The sequence below is a fragment of the Chinchilla lanigera genome, unplaced genomic scaffold (assembly GCF_000276665.1).
Source record: "Chinchilla lanigera isolate Chin_1 unplaced genomic scaffold, ChiLan1.0 scaffold00064, whole genome shotgun sequence".
In the NCBI taxonomy this organism is placed as follows: domain Eukaryota; kingdom Metazoa; phylum Chordata; class Mammalia; order Rodentia; family Chinchillidae; genus Chinchilla; species Chinchilla lanigera.
The window spans coordinates 1,094,832-1,110,114 of NW_004955465.1; the positions used below are offsets into that span (position 1 = coordinate 1,094,832).

At 37.8% G+C, this 15,283-nt stretch overlaps 1 protein-coding gene across 1 annotated transcript in view; it reads left to right on the forward strand.

The window, feature by feature from the left end:
• Ranbp9 (RAN binding protein 9) overlaps window positions 1–15,283 on the forward strand; it is a gene marked incomplete at its 5' end in the record, with an annotated part of 80,176 nt that overhangs the window by 52,183 nt on the left and 12,710 nt on the right. The window contains 6 exon segments of the mRNA XM_005398797.2: window positions 3,547–3,731; window positions 5,657–5,769; window positions 7,060–7,168; window positions 8,844–9,034; window positions 10,482–10,626; window positions 13,896–14,017. Coding sequence (XP_005398854.2) covers window positions 3,547–3,731; window positions 5,657–5,769; window positions 7,060–7,168; window positions 8,844–9,034; window positions 10,482–10,626; window positions 13,896–14,017 — 865 coding nt within the window.

Here is a 15,283-nt window from a genome sequence, read left to right on the forward strand (position 1 = left end):
ATTATGGTGGTTGTTACAGGTTTTCTTTTATAGTGTTTCTAACTTACACATTTTTATGATAAGCTGTGATTTCCATGATACATCACTTTGTAGTTGAAGAAAAAGGGAAAAATTAGTCTTTTCCTTTAAGGAAATTACCAAGAAAGTGCTTCTGTGCTCTGTTTGTCATTAGCTACTTGCAACATTGAATCCTGGGAGGATATTTTTTAGGAAAAAGTCACTTAGAGTACATGGCACTGTTGGTACAGTTGTGAAAACCTTAGATCTTTTTGAAGGTAGTTTTTCTTCCCTAGCACACCGCAGTGATTTGAAAATGTCTTTAACTGTAAACTGAAGCGACCCTGGTACAGTGCCTGTTCTCCTTTAGGGTGATGCACCTTCCAGTTCTGGAGGCTGGCTTGAAGTCTAACGAATAAAGTATTTGCTTTGACTTTTGTTAGAAGAAATATTTTAACAAAACTTGTTGAATAGGAATTTTATTATGTACATTTAGCTCTGGAACAATTTTTAAATTGAAAATATTTTAGTATCTGCCTCAGAAGTTAGAAATAAGATGTTTTTCTGTTTTCATAAAGAAATTATTCTTCTAATTCTGCATGGGCAAGCATGATTTTTTTTAATTAAGGAAAAAACATTTTCTATCTGTAACCAAGATGGGTGGTTGTCAAGGGTTGGGGTGGGGCAGTGGGAGGCTGCTGCTCCTGGGTATGGGCCTTCTGCCTTTGCTTTGCTTTCCCCTTCACCCTTCCCATCTCTGTCTGTCTCTGACTCTGTATGCCTTCCTGTCTGTCTTTGTGCTTCACTTTGTTTACTGGACATAGAAGCCAGGGCCTTGCAATGTTACGCAAGTACTTAGTTTTTGAAGATAGAATAGAAATATAAAATTAGATATGATGGTTGCACAATTCTGTGACTTCATTGAAAGTCATTAAACTGTATACTTTAAAAGGCTGTTTAAAAAAATCTTTAGCAAGTTCAGGACTATCTCCTTGCTTCTCCTTCCCTAAATTCTTCAGTTTTAAGGTTTAGTAAATGTCATAAAAATTATACTTACCAACCCAGCATGGTACCACAGATCCGTAGTCCTACCTACTTGAGAGACATGGCAGTAGGACTGCTTGTGCCTAGGAGTTCGTGGCTAGCCTGGGTGACACAGTGTACCATTCATATGTGCACCATTCAGAGAGCCAAAACTGATAATGTTTTATCTCAAGCTTTAAGCATTTTTTTGATTATAGGACTATATAGTATAGGTAATTAAATATGTAAGTTAGAAAATAAATGTAAATATGGAGATACATGAATATGCACTTCATACACTCAGATTCTTTAGTTAAGATGGCTGTTTTCACTTGAATGTGTATTTTTCTACACCTTTCTATACGTGTAAGCCAGTGTGTCCATAACAGAGAAGATGGGGTCGTCATGTACACACCAACCTATAATTTACTTTCTGCATTTAGTAATGAGTACTGGACATCTTGTCCATATACATATTTTTTCTGTTCTTTATGGTATTTTATAAATGTATTAACATGATTCATCAATTTTAAGAAGCAGGTTTTTTTTTCATATTTTAACATTTGGGAATTGGGATTGCATTTTAGAATCTGTAACTTCTGTTGATTTTAATTTGCAGCGATCTTTCTCACACATAAAATGATAGCATATCTTATTAGAAGCTTAGATTTCGTGTGCATGGTATAGTATGGTTTAGATCCAGAATGTCCCCTAAAACTCTCATGTACTCAGAGGCGGGGCATTTGGAAGGTGATTGGATCATGGGGTGCTGTATTCATCAGTGAGTTCATCTGCTGATGAGTTCAGGAACTGACTTGCTGTTGGGAGGTGGGCCTGGCTGAAACATAGTGAGACCTCATCTCAACCCACCCCCAAAAAACAAACAAACAAAGAATCCGTACTTGTGTATTGTTTTGTTTTACCATTTCTTTCCATACTCTGGTGTGACTTTATATTTCATTATATTTTGACACAGTATTTGGCTTTTCTTCTGATTTATGTTGTTTGTTGAGCAGTTGTTTTTAAATACATCTCAACATTTTTGCTGTGAAATCTGTTTAAATGTCATATTCACACAAGTTACCCCTTTTAATTTTTGCCTTGTTTTATATTGTGAAAATACTTGGCATAACTATTAAAACTAACAAATAGGGCTGGGGTTTAGCTCAGTGGTACAGTGCCTGCCTGGCAAGTGTGAGGTCCTGAGTTCGATTCCCAGCACCCAAAACAAACAAAAAACCCTCAAGAAATAAAGCATGGGTACCTGTAATGAAGATGCATGGGGTTTGCATACAGGAATAAAAGTTGAGCTTACATTTGGTGTCATATAAGCCTGCGTTCTAATTCTATCTCTGTCATGGTTTGGTAGAGTGACCAAGAACAAATTATTTAATCTGTAATTCTCAATTTCTGTATCTTTGTAATAGAGATAATAATAATTACCGTGTAGGATTTTACAAGGATTAGATCCTGACATTTATGTAACACTAAATAACTCACTCTCCCTTTAAGTTTAATGACTGCTTAGTGAATAGACCCAAAAGAAACATTCCTGTATATTTTGTATATTTGAAGCTATCACCTGGTACGGTTGGTTGTTTAGCTTTGAAATCTTGAATGTACCTGAATGTACTTCTTAGTTTGAATTATTCAGATATATCCTTTTTTTCTCAAAATATAAATGTTGAGAGTTTTTTTTTTAAAAAAAAAATCATTTATTATTTTGGGGGGTACCAGGAATCAAATTCACGACCTCATGCTTGCCAGGCAGGCGCTGCACTGCTGAGCTACATCCCTGGCTGGAGTTTTTATGTTTATGTGGACAGTCCCCACTGTGGCAGCATGTCTTGCTTAAGGCTAAATGGTTTTTTTTTTGTTTTTTGTTTTTTTCCAATACCGGGAATTGAATTCATGACCTTGCGCTTGCCAGGCAGGTGCTGTGCCGCTGAGCTAAATCCCCAGCCCCTTTAAAGCTAAATTCTTATCAGCTTCCCTCTGTAAAGGCAGGCCTTCCAAATGTACAGGTGAAATGAAAGTAATACATTTTAAAACACTACATTACTAGCTGGGTTGGCACTTTTATGGGATCTAAGCAGCCCCCAGTTTGTAGAAATATGTACTGTGCAAAAGCTGAGAAACAAACTTGAGTTATATGCTAATTTTGGAATCTCTGTAGCAACCAAATGACATATTAAGAGGAAAAATAGCATCTTCATATGTTTGATATAGAATGCCAAATGATGTAATATAGCATGGTCTCTGAATAAATAAAATAGGTGTCTTAGTTGTTTTATTTTGTTTGGTTTTTTTCTTCTTTTTTGATGATTAGGTTCCAAGAAGTATTTTTTCATCTAACACATCCTATATTTTACATCATTTAAAAATTCTTCCTTTAGTAATAGTTTGATTAGGATTTCTAAATACTCATGAAGTAAATTTGTAACCCTGTTTGAAAGATAACATTGACTGAATTAAGTCTTTAATATAAAATGGATAGACGTTAATGTGAAATATGTTGTGTTCCAGCCAAATTTATATCCTACTGTGGGGCTGCAGACACCAGGAGAAGTTGTCGATGCCAACTTCGGGCAGCACCCTTTTGTGTTTGACATAGAAGACTACATGCGGGAATGGAGAACCAAAATTCAGGCACAGATAGACCGGTTTCCCATTGGAGATCGAGAAGGAGAATGGCAGACCATGATACAAAAGTAAGAGTGGAAAACTTGGAATTGACAGAATTGAAAAATTGAGTTTTTAAAAGACATTTATTCTTCTGGTATTCGTGGCAGCTTTTTAATCTAATTTAAATCCTAATCATTAATATATTGTTGACACACTTCTCAAAAAAGTAGTCCATTTTGCCTATTTAAACAAAATTTAAAGTGCTGATTTAACTGCACATATGGAATTGTATTTTATCCTGACTTAATTTGATAGATTAAATAAAGTAACGGTAGTTCTCTTAGGATAGGTTCGTTTGCTAGTCCTAGTAATAGGACTTAGTGATTTATGTGTCACATGGCTCAACTTTTAATGTTGATGCGAAAGGTAAATTCAGAGGCGTAGTTTAGATTTGCTAACTCAAGATTTGTAGATTTTGGATTTGAACTTGCCTTTGTTGTTGAGCAGTAGTTCAGCTGTATATGGAGAAAGGTAATTGTTGGGTGCTTATTCAGACCATCAGAATGTATTGGAATCCAGACATGATAGGTATACCTCATGTGTCCAGATTTTTCTAATGTTTGGGTTACTTAACAAGAGTAATATCAGCTATATTTTGGTTTCTAGACTCCCTGTTTCGTTAAATATTTACTATTTAGCATTTAGATGCAGGGAGATTATAATTGCCACATTCTAAATAGAAAAATCTAACCAAAGGTCTCTAGTTAAAGGAATTTAAATTAATTTTAATGTTTCTTTCTTGTGTAAACCATTGTGAGACATTTAGGATATATAAAGGAAATGAAGACCAAGGAGCAGTGATTGTGACATTAAGATTCCCAGTTGCAGCATAAATGCTTGGAATTCATTAATAAGAATGGTGGAGGAGGCCGCCAGCAGCAGAGCAGAGAATAACTGTGTCTTTAATGCTCAAAAACGGCTGTACTGGGCGTCATGGGCAAGGTGCTGTGGTAGTAGAGGAAACATTAGCTTAATCCTGTTCTCATGCCCTCCCTGAGTTTTATGAAATTGATGTCATGAATCCATGAACTCCCCGGAAGTCCGTTCACAAAGGTCCCCTCTTCCCTTACACTGGTCTGAACGAGTGGTTCAAGATGTTTCCCTCTTTATTGTGCTGTGTTCTCACCTTGAATTGCTTCCCCAGCCTCCTGCCTCGTGAACCGCTGCCCATCATTTTCTAGCTGGCCCTTAGTGGTGTGTAACAGGTTTAACAGTTGAGTATTTGTAGGTAGGCACCAGAGTTTGGATTAATATGGTTGGATCATTAAGTTTTCTTAGCCACATTTTGTGGGTGTATGTAAGTATATGTTTTGATTACTTGATGGATTTTTTTTAAAAGGTAAACTTTTTCAAAGTGTATTTGTTAACTATAAATCCTGTTTGAGTAATTTTCTGTGCAAAACCATATTAGTCAGTTTAGATTCGGAGTCTGATTCCTTGTGGACTGTACCCTCATAGGCTTTGTTCTGGGTGATTCTTTCTCTGAGTTCTCCTTCATATTTCTTCTGTTTATACCTTGTGATCCATCTCATTTAACTGTTGAGTAAAGAGAGTAGTTGAATTCTGGAATAGTGATTAATCCGTTACTTTGAAATGGGAGGATACTTTACAAATGTCAGTGTATTGTAGGGGTAAGTCATGAAAAGGTGAAATAGAAATTATGTTTAGTGGGACTGGACAGTAGGGGAATTAATAGGAAGGGATCTGAAGATAAAAGGGAACTAAGCATGGAAGAACGTCCTCGATTCTCTGGAAATACTTATTTTAGAGTAATCTCTACACTGTTTGCAGTTACTTGTTTTGTAAATAAGTGTGATTAGAACAAAATGTTGGTTTTTCAACTTAAAGTTGAGATTCTTAAGGCTTAATTGTTTTTGAGGAAGCAGACTGATACTCTGAACTGTAGTAGGAAGCTTGCACTCTTGACTAAAAGCGCCTTCCGCTTTTTCAGGATGGTTTCCTCGTACCTTGTCCACCATGGGTACTGCGCCACAGCGGAGGCCTTCGCCAGATCTACAGATCAGACCGTTCTAGAAGAACTAGCTTCCATTAAGAACAGACAAAGTAAGAACAGTGTGCGTGGCTGACAGTGGTTTTCAAGTGATAGGTTCGGTTACTTTAATTTGTAGAAATTTTAAAAAATCAAACAATTTTCAGATACATTAATTTAAAATGGATGCCTTTGAAATTTTATTTTCATTGATATATTGGAAGAATTGGCTTTAGAATTACAGAACTACATTAGCGTTCTACATGCAGAGATACAGTTTTGTGGAAATTTTTCTAAGAAATACCTGTATCAGTTTTCCTTCAAAAATGTTTTCTTAAGCTTTCAGAAAACAATGTTTAATAAAAGGATTTTTTATTTTGTTTCAAGTAGTCATATGGTCTGATGAAATAGTGGAGATAGTATGTAAAAGAAATTTAAATATCTTAGAATTTAGTTTGCTGTATACATTTAAGATAGTACTGACTGTAAGTATTTGTTGCTTCTGTCCTGGGTTTGGCCTGCACTGTTGGTCGGGCCTTTTTACAAAGGCAGGTCAGCCTGCTAACCCAGTCCACAGGCAGTCATTGGGTCGAGTGTGACTTGATGGCCGAGCAGATAGAAGGTTATACTAAAACAGATGGGCAGATCGTGACGGCTGGAAGCAGTCTTTTGTGTAGATCTGTTGCTGGGATAGCCGATCTCACGGTGTTGGAGCGCACTGTGTGCTTCATTCCCACCACTGCAGCACCGTTGGGTGGTGGTTGCTTGCTCATTTCTACCCTCAGCTTCCAATTTAACAGTGTCTGACCTGCAGTGCATAACCAGTGAGGGTTAAGGTCAGCTCTTTCTCAAAGGCTAATATTTTTCTAGACCTGTGTTCAAAAGATCCAATTAAACATTTTACCTGTGTATTATTATTTCTTTAAAAACATAGCTTTTTAAATATTACTGTTTGAAATTTTAATATGTGTTTTTCTTGTATGTTTATGATTCTTAAAAAACTGTTTGTGAAAGTAATTATTTTCTAATTTCTTTTAATATGTCTGAAGTATTTCCTTGAATTGCCTAATAGAAACTGACTTAGAAATAGACATTAGGACCTGCTGTGGAGGCACACACCTTTATTCCCAGGACTTGGGAGGCTGAGACAGGAGGATCACTGTGAGTGCAAGGCCATCCTGGGCTACCTAGTGAGTCCGAGCCTGGTCTGAACAAAATAGCAAGAGCCTGTCTCAAAGAAACCGAAATTAGCAATAATAATTTATTTGAAAGGCTTCTTTTACTGAACCATTTTACTTAAGATCCACTAAGTTTATGTTTCTATTTTTGTAGAAGTTAATGTTTTGCCTTCTGTTTCTGAATAGGAATTCAGAAATTGGTGTTAGCAGGAAGAATGGGGGAAGCCATTGAAACAACCCAACAGTTATATCCAAGTTTACTTGAAAGAAATCCCAATCTCCTTTTCACATTAAAGTGAGTTTCATAAAATGCTTTGCTTATATAATGTGCATGTTTGTTGTTACATAATTAAAATCATTTTTATGCTTCCATGGTTTTAATTTTTCTTAGCTTGTCTCAAATATCTACATTCAGTTTTGTAGCCTACTTAAGTAACAGGTTTTTAAAAAACATTTTGGGGGCTGGGCATGGTGGCTCACACCTGTAATCTCAGCACTCAGGAGGCTGAGGCAGGAGGATCACCATGAGTTCAAGACCAGCCTGCACTACACAGCAAGACCCTGTCTCAAAAAAACGGAGAAGAAAAAGTATTTTGGGCTTGGGGTGTACCTCAGTGGTAGAGCATGTGCTTATTATAGTGGATGTGTGATGCCCTGGGTTCAATGCCCAGCACCCAAACCAAAACAAAACCACTTCTGTTGTAAAGACTGTGAGCAGATGGCATCTTCTGTGTATTTGATCTGTATGCTCTTTAATTATTCTATCTCTTGTGTTTAAAAATGTAAAGATCTTATTTGGAAGATGGGTATCTTATTTTTTGTCCTAAAAAGTATCTTATAGTAACTCCATGGGATTTTAAAAAATTGTGTTATAGAGTTTATCATTTTCACCATTGTTTAAGTGTGGAGTTCTGTGCATCTCATTTCATTCACAGTTTTTATGCAGCCATCGGCACTGTGTATCTCCAGAGCTTTCTCGTCTTCCCACCTGAGGCTGTGTGCCCTGCTTCCTTCTCCCTGAGGCCTTGCAGCCAGTATTTGTTGCATGATGAGTGTGGTCACTTTCCATAGTGCCCTCAGTGTTCATCCTATTGTAACGTGTGCCAGAATTCCCTTCCTTACTGGGAAGGGACAAATGAGTCATAGTCCACGTATCTGTTGGGACATACTTAGGTTTCTTCCATCTCTTGGCTACTGTGTATAATTCTGTGGTGAGTATAGGTATACGATCACCTGCTGGAGTTCTTGCTTTCAGATCTTTTGTTTTATCCACCCAGACGTGGAATTGCTGGACCTGAGGGTGATTCTTTGTTTACTGTATCGAAGAACCACCATATTGTTGCCTTCTGTGGACTCATTGTTATCTGTTCCCGCCAGCAGTGCGCAAGTTTTCTAACTTCTCCACATCCTCGCCAACACTGATTTTTCTCTTATTTGTATAATGGCCATCCCAATTTGGTGGGGTTTTTTAAATTAGTTTTATGAATCTTTGTTATTTTTTCAGCTATCAGATGTTAGTCAGCTTAATATTTCTACTCTTGTGAGCAACATAAACCCTCTCAAGTCAGATGACAGTAATTTTGCTTCCAAGTGGAAGTGAAAACAAGGGCCGCTTTGGCTAAAGGTGGGAATGGTACCCGGGACGCGAGGGGGAGAAGGGGGTACTACTTGTGTACGTGTCTTAGGTGCCGTTCGGCTTGTCACCAAGTGTAAATATTAGAGATTAAATTACCTTTAGGTTTTAGAGGTGGGGTCCATTTTTATTTTACTTACTATAGCTGTAAATGTATTTTCATTGTCATCTTTTGCTTTATACTCTGATTTCTCTGGAAGGACCAAACCTTGATGAATATAAGGTTTTGAAATATTTTCAACAGTTTTTCAACAGTTTTTCAACGGTCTGTTGCTACTGCATAAACAAAAGGGCATTTGAAGGTTATGTCTAAGTAAATTTTTCTTTTCTCTTCTAGAGTACGTCAGTTTATAGAAATGGTGAATGGTACAGATAGTGAAGTACGATGTTTGGGAGGCCGGAGTCCAAAATCTCAAGACAGTTATCCTGTTAGTCCTCGACCCTTTAGTAGCCCAAGTATGAGCCCCAGCCATGGACTGAATATCCACAGTTTAGCAGCAGGCAAAGGAAGTACTGCACATTTTTCTGGTGAGAGGCAGTTTTATCAAATTACCCTTGTTTTTAGAATATTGAGCTAAAAATTGTCTTTAAAATCTAAACATTTTCTGTGTAGCTGTTTTGCATTTGTGTATACCTAATTCCACAGCGTTTTGGATAAAATATTGTAGACTCAGAGTCGTATGTTGTGCGTACCAAGACGTAACTCAAAGAGCTGTTTCCGAGAAGAGCTTATTCAGTCTTCATAACAGGTGTCAACATTCAGAATGAGTTATCATTAGAATTAAATCATTGCTGTTTATTAATAAAGAGGTAATTGTGTGTCTTAGTGAAGTGTAAATTTAAGAGTGATCTGGCTGTGATGTCTGATGACCCCGATCGTTACACCCAGCCGGGCTGCCTGCCTCTCTCCGTTCTTCCCAAGCATCTTCTTGCAAGTCTGCCTGCACCCAGGCCCCTGTTCTCCTTTCCCTTCCTCACCCCAGTCTCACTCTGTGGCTTTTGGTATTCACTTAATTACAGTTCTCTCCTTTCTTGGCTCTTACGACATCACTTCTATGGGTTTATTTTCAGTTCTTTTCTTTTTGTTTATTTCTTTGATCTGTGTTTCCCAACAAACTATCTTCCCTTTGTGTATTTAACTTTCTAAAACAGGTCAGATCATATGTTTTTTCATAAAGTAACAGTTTTGCCTGTACTCATAATCCGTATGTACTCTTTCTGCACTGCTGTCTCTCAGTGTATTGACATCACTGCCCTGTACAAGGAGAATAATTCTCCTGTCTGTATTCTAAACCGCCACCCCTGTCAAATATCATATAGTCACCTCAGGTTTGGCCAAACTCAGAGCCTCAGTGTATTCAAATGTAAAATATATTCATATGATAATATACCACATAACATTTCTGTTAGTGACAGATCTTATGCAGGACAGTGGTTCTTTAAGATTAGAATAGGCAGGGCTGAAAAATCCCTATCAGAAGTATTTTATACTGTACCTTTTCTATGGTTAAGGACACGAATACCTATCATTGTGTTCCAGCCGCCTGCAGTAAGTATTCAGATAAGTAACATCTTGTCCAGGTCCATAGCCTAGGTGGACTGTAGGCTGGATCTTTTAGGTTTATGTAGGTATGTGTGCTATATCTTACAGCACAGTGCTAAAATCACCCAACAATATGTTTCTTAGAATGTATCCTTGTTTCTAAACATAAGGGCATAACTCTAATGCCCTCATAGGGAGATTGTGAGGATTAAGTGAGAGTCATAGTTAGGCTACATGTTAGAGGAGATAATAACCAGCTCACAGTGGAGTATTCTTTTCCTCTCAAAGATACTTTACTATTTAAATAATCTGTTGACTTTCCTACTTTCTAAAAGACTTAAATATAAAATCAAGGTATGGGGACAGTATTTACAACCTAATCAGTAAATTATTGTTTCTATTTCCATGTTGTGTATTTTTCTTCTTTTCCAGGTTTTGAAAGTTGTAGTAATGGTATAATATCAAGTAAAGCACATCAATCATATTGCCATAGTAAACACCAGTCATCTAACTTGAATGTACCAGAACTGAACAGCATAAATGTGTCAAGGTCACAGCAAGTTAATAACTTCACCAGGTAAGTGATTCCCTAAGCTTTCCCATGAGGATAAGCCAGCAACTTCTTGGTGTCATCATTGTTAATAATTTCGAAAGGACTCATATGACTAATATTGGAAGTATGGGGCTTCCCAAACCCCAAGAGAGTCAGAAGGGTAGGGAATAGTAAGTTCCCCGAAGCTGTTTACTTTTCTAGTATGCACATGGGCTCTTTCCTTAGGTGCTTCCTCTTCCCATATAACACTTTTCCCTCCGGTGAGGTTGCTCGTCGTGTTCCTGCCAGCCACAGATCGGTCTATATGATCACGTTAATATTGTTTTCAAGTTAAGACACAGTAGTATGTTTAACCTCTGCCGTTAAGAAAAATTTGGAACTAGTTTCTCTGTGTGTGTGTTTTTGGGAAGTAAATGCGTAAAATGTTTGCTGAGTTCAGTGTAGCTAACTTCACGCAAAATCTTTTGAAAGCTTATCTGTGAACCTTGTTGTATTTAGGTATAATGTTCATGACTACTGGAAATCCTTAAGTGTAATTGAGCAGATTTGTGTGCATTCAGTCTGTCTAGCTGTTCAGCATCTGAGTCAGTTAATACTGGTTTCATCCTATAATTTGATTTGTTTAAATGTATATTTATTTATTTATTTATTTATTTTTGGTACTGGGAATTGAACTCAGTACCTTGCGCTTGCCAGGCAGGCGCTTGTGCCACTGAGCTATATCCCCGGCCCTCGTCCTGTAATTTCAACCAGTTGATCACATTTGGTTTAGGGGGAATATTAATATTCATCAGTGCAGCACTTCATTATTGAAGAAGAGGCATCCTGACTTTTAGCATAGAATCTTACTTCAGATGTTCTACAGAAAGGAGCCTGCTTGAAAATTTGGAGATGAACTTCCTAGGTTATGTATTATTGCGTCATACAGGACAGAATTTTGTAACAGTGCTGTTGGGTTACAGGATATAATGGAACATCACAGAAGTGGTCAGAGAACATCAGGAAAGGAACTGACTGGTGAGAAGGTCGGGGTCGTCTTTCACAGTGGCACTGACGTTGGGAAATGTAAAATTACAATATGGTGTAAAGAAATTATGAAAGAAATTTTAAATGTACTTTAACATTGGTAGTCTCCTTTGCTTGATGGTTAAGGTTAGAGACCACTTGTTGGGTTATCTCTTAAATGCTAGCCTCATGGCGGGAAGTTGTTAAACAGACATGTTACTACTTGAGTTCAGCTTACCAGGTGGGCTGGTGACTCAGCATCCACCTTTCTGTCCAGCAGAGAAGGGAAAGCAAGTAAACTTGTGAACTGCTTTAGGCTGCTAAACAGTTAAGAATTATTTTGTGGGGCGTAATGGCTTTCGTTCAGTAGGTGGTATTAACTGTTGAAACCATTTTACAGATGTAGAGCTGAATACCAGAAAGTGACTTTCTTTTAAAAGGTCAATAATTAGTAGGTAGTAAGTTGCAGAGCTGCGGTTACTTCCCAGGATTTGTGACTTGCAAACTTGTGCTTTTCCTTCCATCCCCTTGCCTTCCCCGACACCCCCATCCTAACTTCTGTTCAGGCTGCAAAACTCAAGTTCAGATGCCACATCTAGAATATTTTCCTTGGGCCACATCCCCACTGTGCTGAATTGAACCTTGCAGTTAACTTTCCTCATAACACTGACTGTGATCACTGTGTAACACAACTCGCCTTGTGTTTGCTGCTGGAGGACAGAAGCTGTTTGATACTCTGCATAGTACCAAACAGAACATGCCACAGCCTTCAGTGTGCATAAATGATCAACTGCCTCTCAAATACTAAACTGAATTGTCCTGTTAGAAGAGTTTAGTACATTATTAAACCATCAAAAGCAGTGATAATAAGGATTTTCATTAAATGGAACATGTTTAAAGTTGGGTTTTCTTATCGTTTCTAAAAGTTTGTCAAGATAATAAATAAGCTTTTCTGACTAAATAAGACTGATCTGGAGTTCTAGGTCCTTTGTTCCCATCTTCCCTGATCTGTCTTGAGCTTACAGACTGACAGACATATCTGTGTGCACACACTCAGCCCAGGGTTTTAGGTAGTTGTTATGTCTGTATTAATTTTTTTCTACACGTAAATATGTATTTGTTTTTGTCCTTAGAAACATTTTTATTTAAACATTTCCTAGCTTTTCCTTGCATAACTATTACCTGAGTCTTCTTGGAAATCATAAAGATATTTACTGTTGCTTGTAAATACGTGGTTGGGTCTGACAGGGTATGGATTGCAAGCTTCAGCACCCCAGGTACTGTATACATCAGTACACTTCAGTATGGAGTCACTGGCGCAAAGGTGTCATTCAGTGTGGGGTGGTTGACGATTGCAACTGTCGGGACATCATCCATGACAACAGTTTAAAATGAACACCAGGTGCCTCTAATCTCAGCTGCTTGGGAGGATGGGGCAGGAGAATTGAGAGGTCAAAGTCAGCTTGGGTAACCTGGCAGACTGCATCTCTAAAATAAGTAATAGTACAGGTTCAGATTTACCAAAGCGATGGAACTATTGGCCAGCGAAGCCTGTGAAGTGTTGAGTGCTGGAAAGGCAGGAGCAGAGGAGAGTAAGCAGTTTCTGGAAGTGTTGTTTACCTTTGAGGGAGCTTGGTTGGTTTTGTTTGTGATTCTGGGGATTGAATCAAGGACCTTGCTCAGGCTATTTTGAGACAAGGTCTCACTGAGTTGCCCCGACTGGGCTCAAATTTGTGATCCTTCTGCCTCAGCCTCCTGAGTAGCTGGGATTACAGGCCTGTGCCACCGTAATATGTTTTGAAGTCATAAAGATAAAGTCCAAAATGTTAAAGCTGAAAGTATATTCTGGAAGTGGTTTGAATTTGAGGGCAAGAAGGAAGTGCAGTGGGTTCCAGGAGTGGGATTTCTTTTAGTTTGTTGGAGCGGGGTTTGTTCTCTTGTATTTCAGAAATAAATGCTGGAGGCAGAGGAGTTGCCTGGGGAGATTCAGGGGCAGAGATTGATTCAGAGGGAAGTGTAGGTCAGAGTTTGAAAAATAGAAGCATGATTTTTCTGTATGGATGTGGAGTCATAAAGTACAGTATAGTTGTACTTGTCCCTTACGTCCAGGACTCTGAATTTGTTAAAAGTTGTACTTCTCCCTTAATTTAACTAAATACCTTCTTTGCAGAATGCCATTGCTTTACGAGGTTAGTTTACAAGTAGGGCATGTAGTCGAGTAGCAATTTATTTTAAACTAAGCTGCAAATATGATTTTTCTAAAATTAGGTTTGTTTTTTCGTTTTCAGTAATGATGTAGACATGGAAACAGATCACTACTCCAATGGAGTTGGAGAAACTTCATCCAATGGTTTCCTAAATGGTAGCTCTAAACATGACCACGAAATGGAAGATTGTGACACCGAAATGGGTCTGCAGTGATATTTCTTACATTTTTAATAAAAAATAATGGCTACAAGGTTATGTTTTTACTTGTACTGATTCACAGCTGATGAGCATAAATCAAAGTTTAAAGTTCAATACATGTTACTTGCATTTTCTCCCGAGATTGGCTTGCTGGAGAGTAGCACCACTTGTGCTTGTGAAGTGCCAGATCGTCTCCTTGGCTCAGCTGGCTGTTCCGGCTCAGCGTCTGGCTGCCGGGAGTGCAGCGGAGCTGGCCTAGAGCTGAGCCTTCAGGGCAGTGGTGGCGAACCTGTGCCACACACGGGCTCCGGGCTGTTTGTATTACTGAAAGCTTACAAGGTTCGCTATCACTGCTTTAAGGTATTTAAGTTTGGAGATGAAAGTATTTTTGCATTTATTTTGATATCATCAGTAAAGCCAAATGAGTAGAGAAGATGTTACAAATTTTTAATTAAATAGAATTTCTTAAATCATTTAATACAAATGTGTAATGATGCACCGTATTGTTGGGCACATAGAAGGTGCTCAATTACGGCCTCTCCCACTTTAACAAAAAGTTCAAGTTATAGCTGTGTGCATACTTTTATTTTGTTGGAAATTTATGCAGTGGATTATACCTTAAATTTAAACCATCAGCCAGCATTCCTGCTAAATGGAAAATGTAAAAGTTACTGAGGCTTATAAATGATCTCTTAAAATTCTGTGGCAACAGTACATTTCTTGGTATTTTCTGATTAAAATGTATTTGTTCAAAATGCTGAAAAGGCAGCCTAGTTTTACTCTGCTAGAGGTCAGGAAACTCACCCTCACAAATAATTTAACATTAGTGATGATGAGCAAGAGTTTTAGAGCCAGATTACTTGGGTTCGATTTCTGCAACTGCTACTTACTAGCCAGTTTGACCTTGGACAAAGTACTTAAGTGCTCCGTGTCTCAGTTTCTTCATCTGTAAAATGGGTAAAATAACTTTCTCATAGGTCATTGTGAAGACTAAATTGAGTTTTATTTCATAGTGTGAAGTACTTAGTAAATGTTAGCCAGTATCACATCTTCATCATATTAATGATATGTTACTAGGGATTTATATGGTTATACTGTCAGTCATTGTTAATCAGATAAAGTACTTTGTAAAGGTAATTTTTTTCTAATAGTTTAATTAACGCTTTAATTGGTAAAATGTATCTTCTCTGTTTTTACTGGAGTCATTTAATCTCTCATCTTCCGGGAACGTTTTGTTCCATCTCTGTTCTGTCACTTAAAGCAGCCTCAG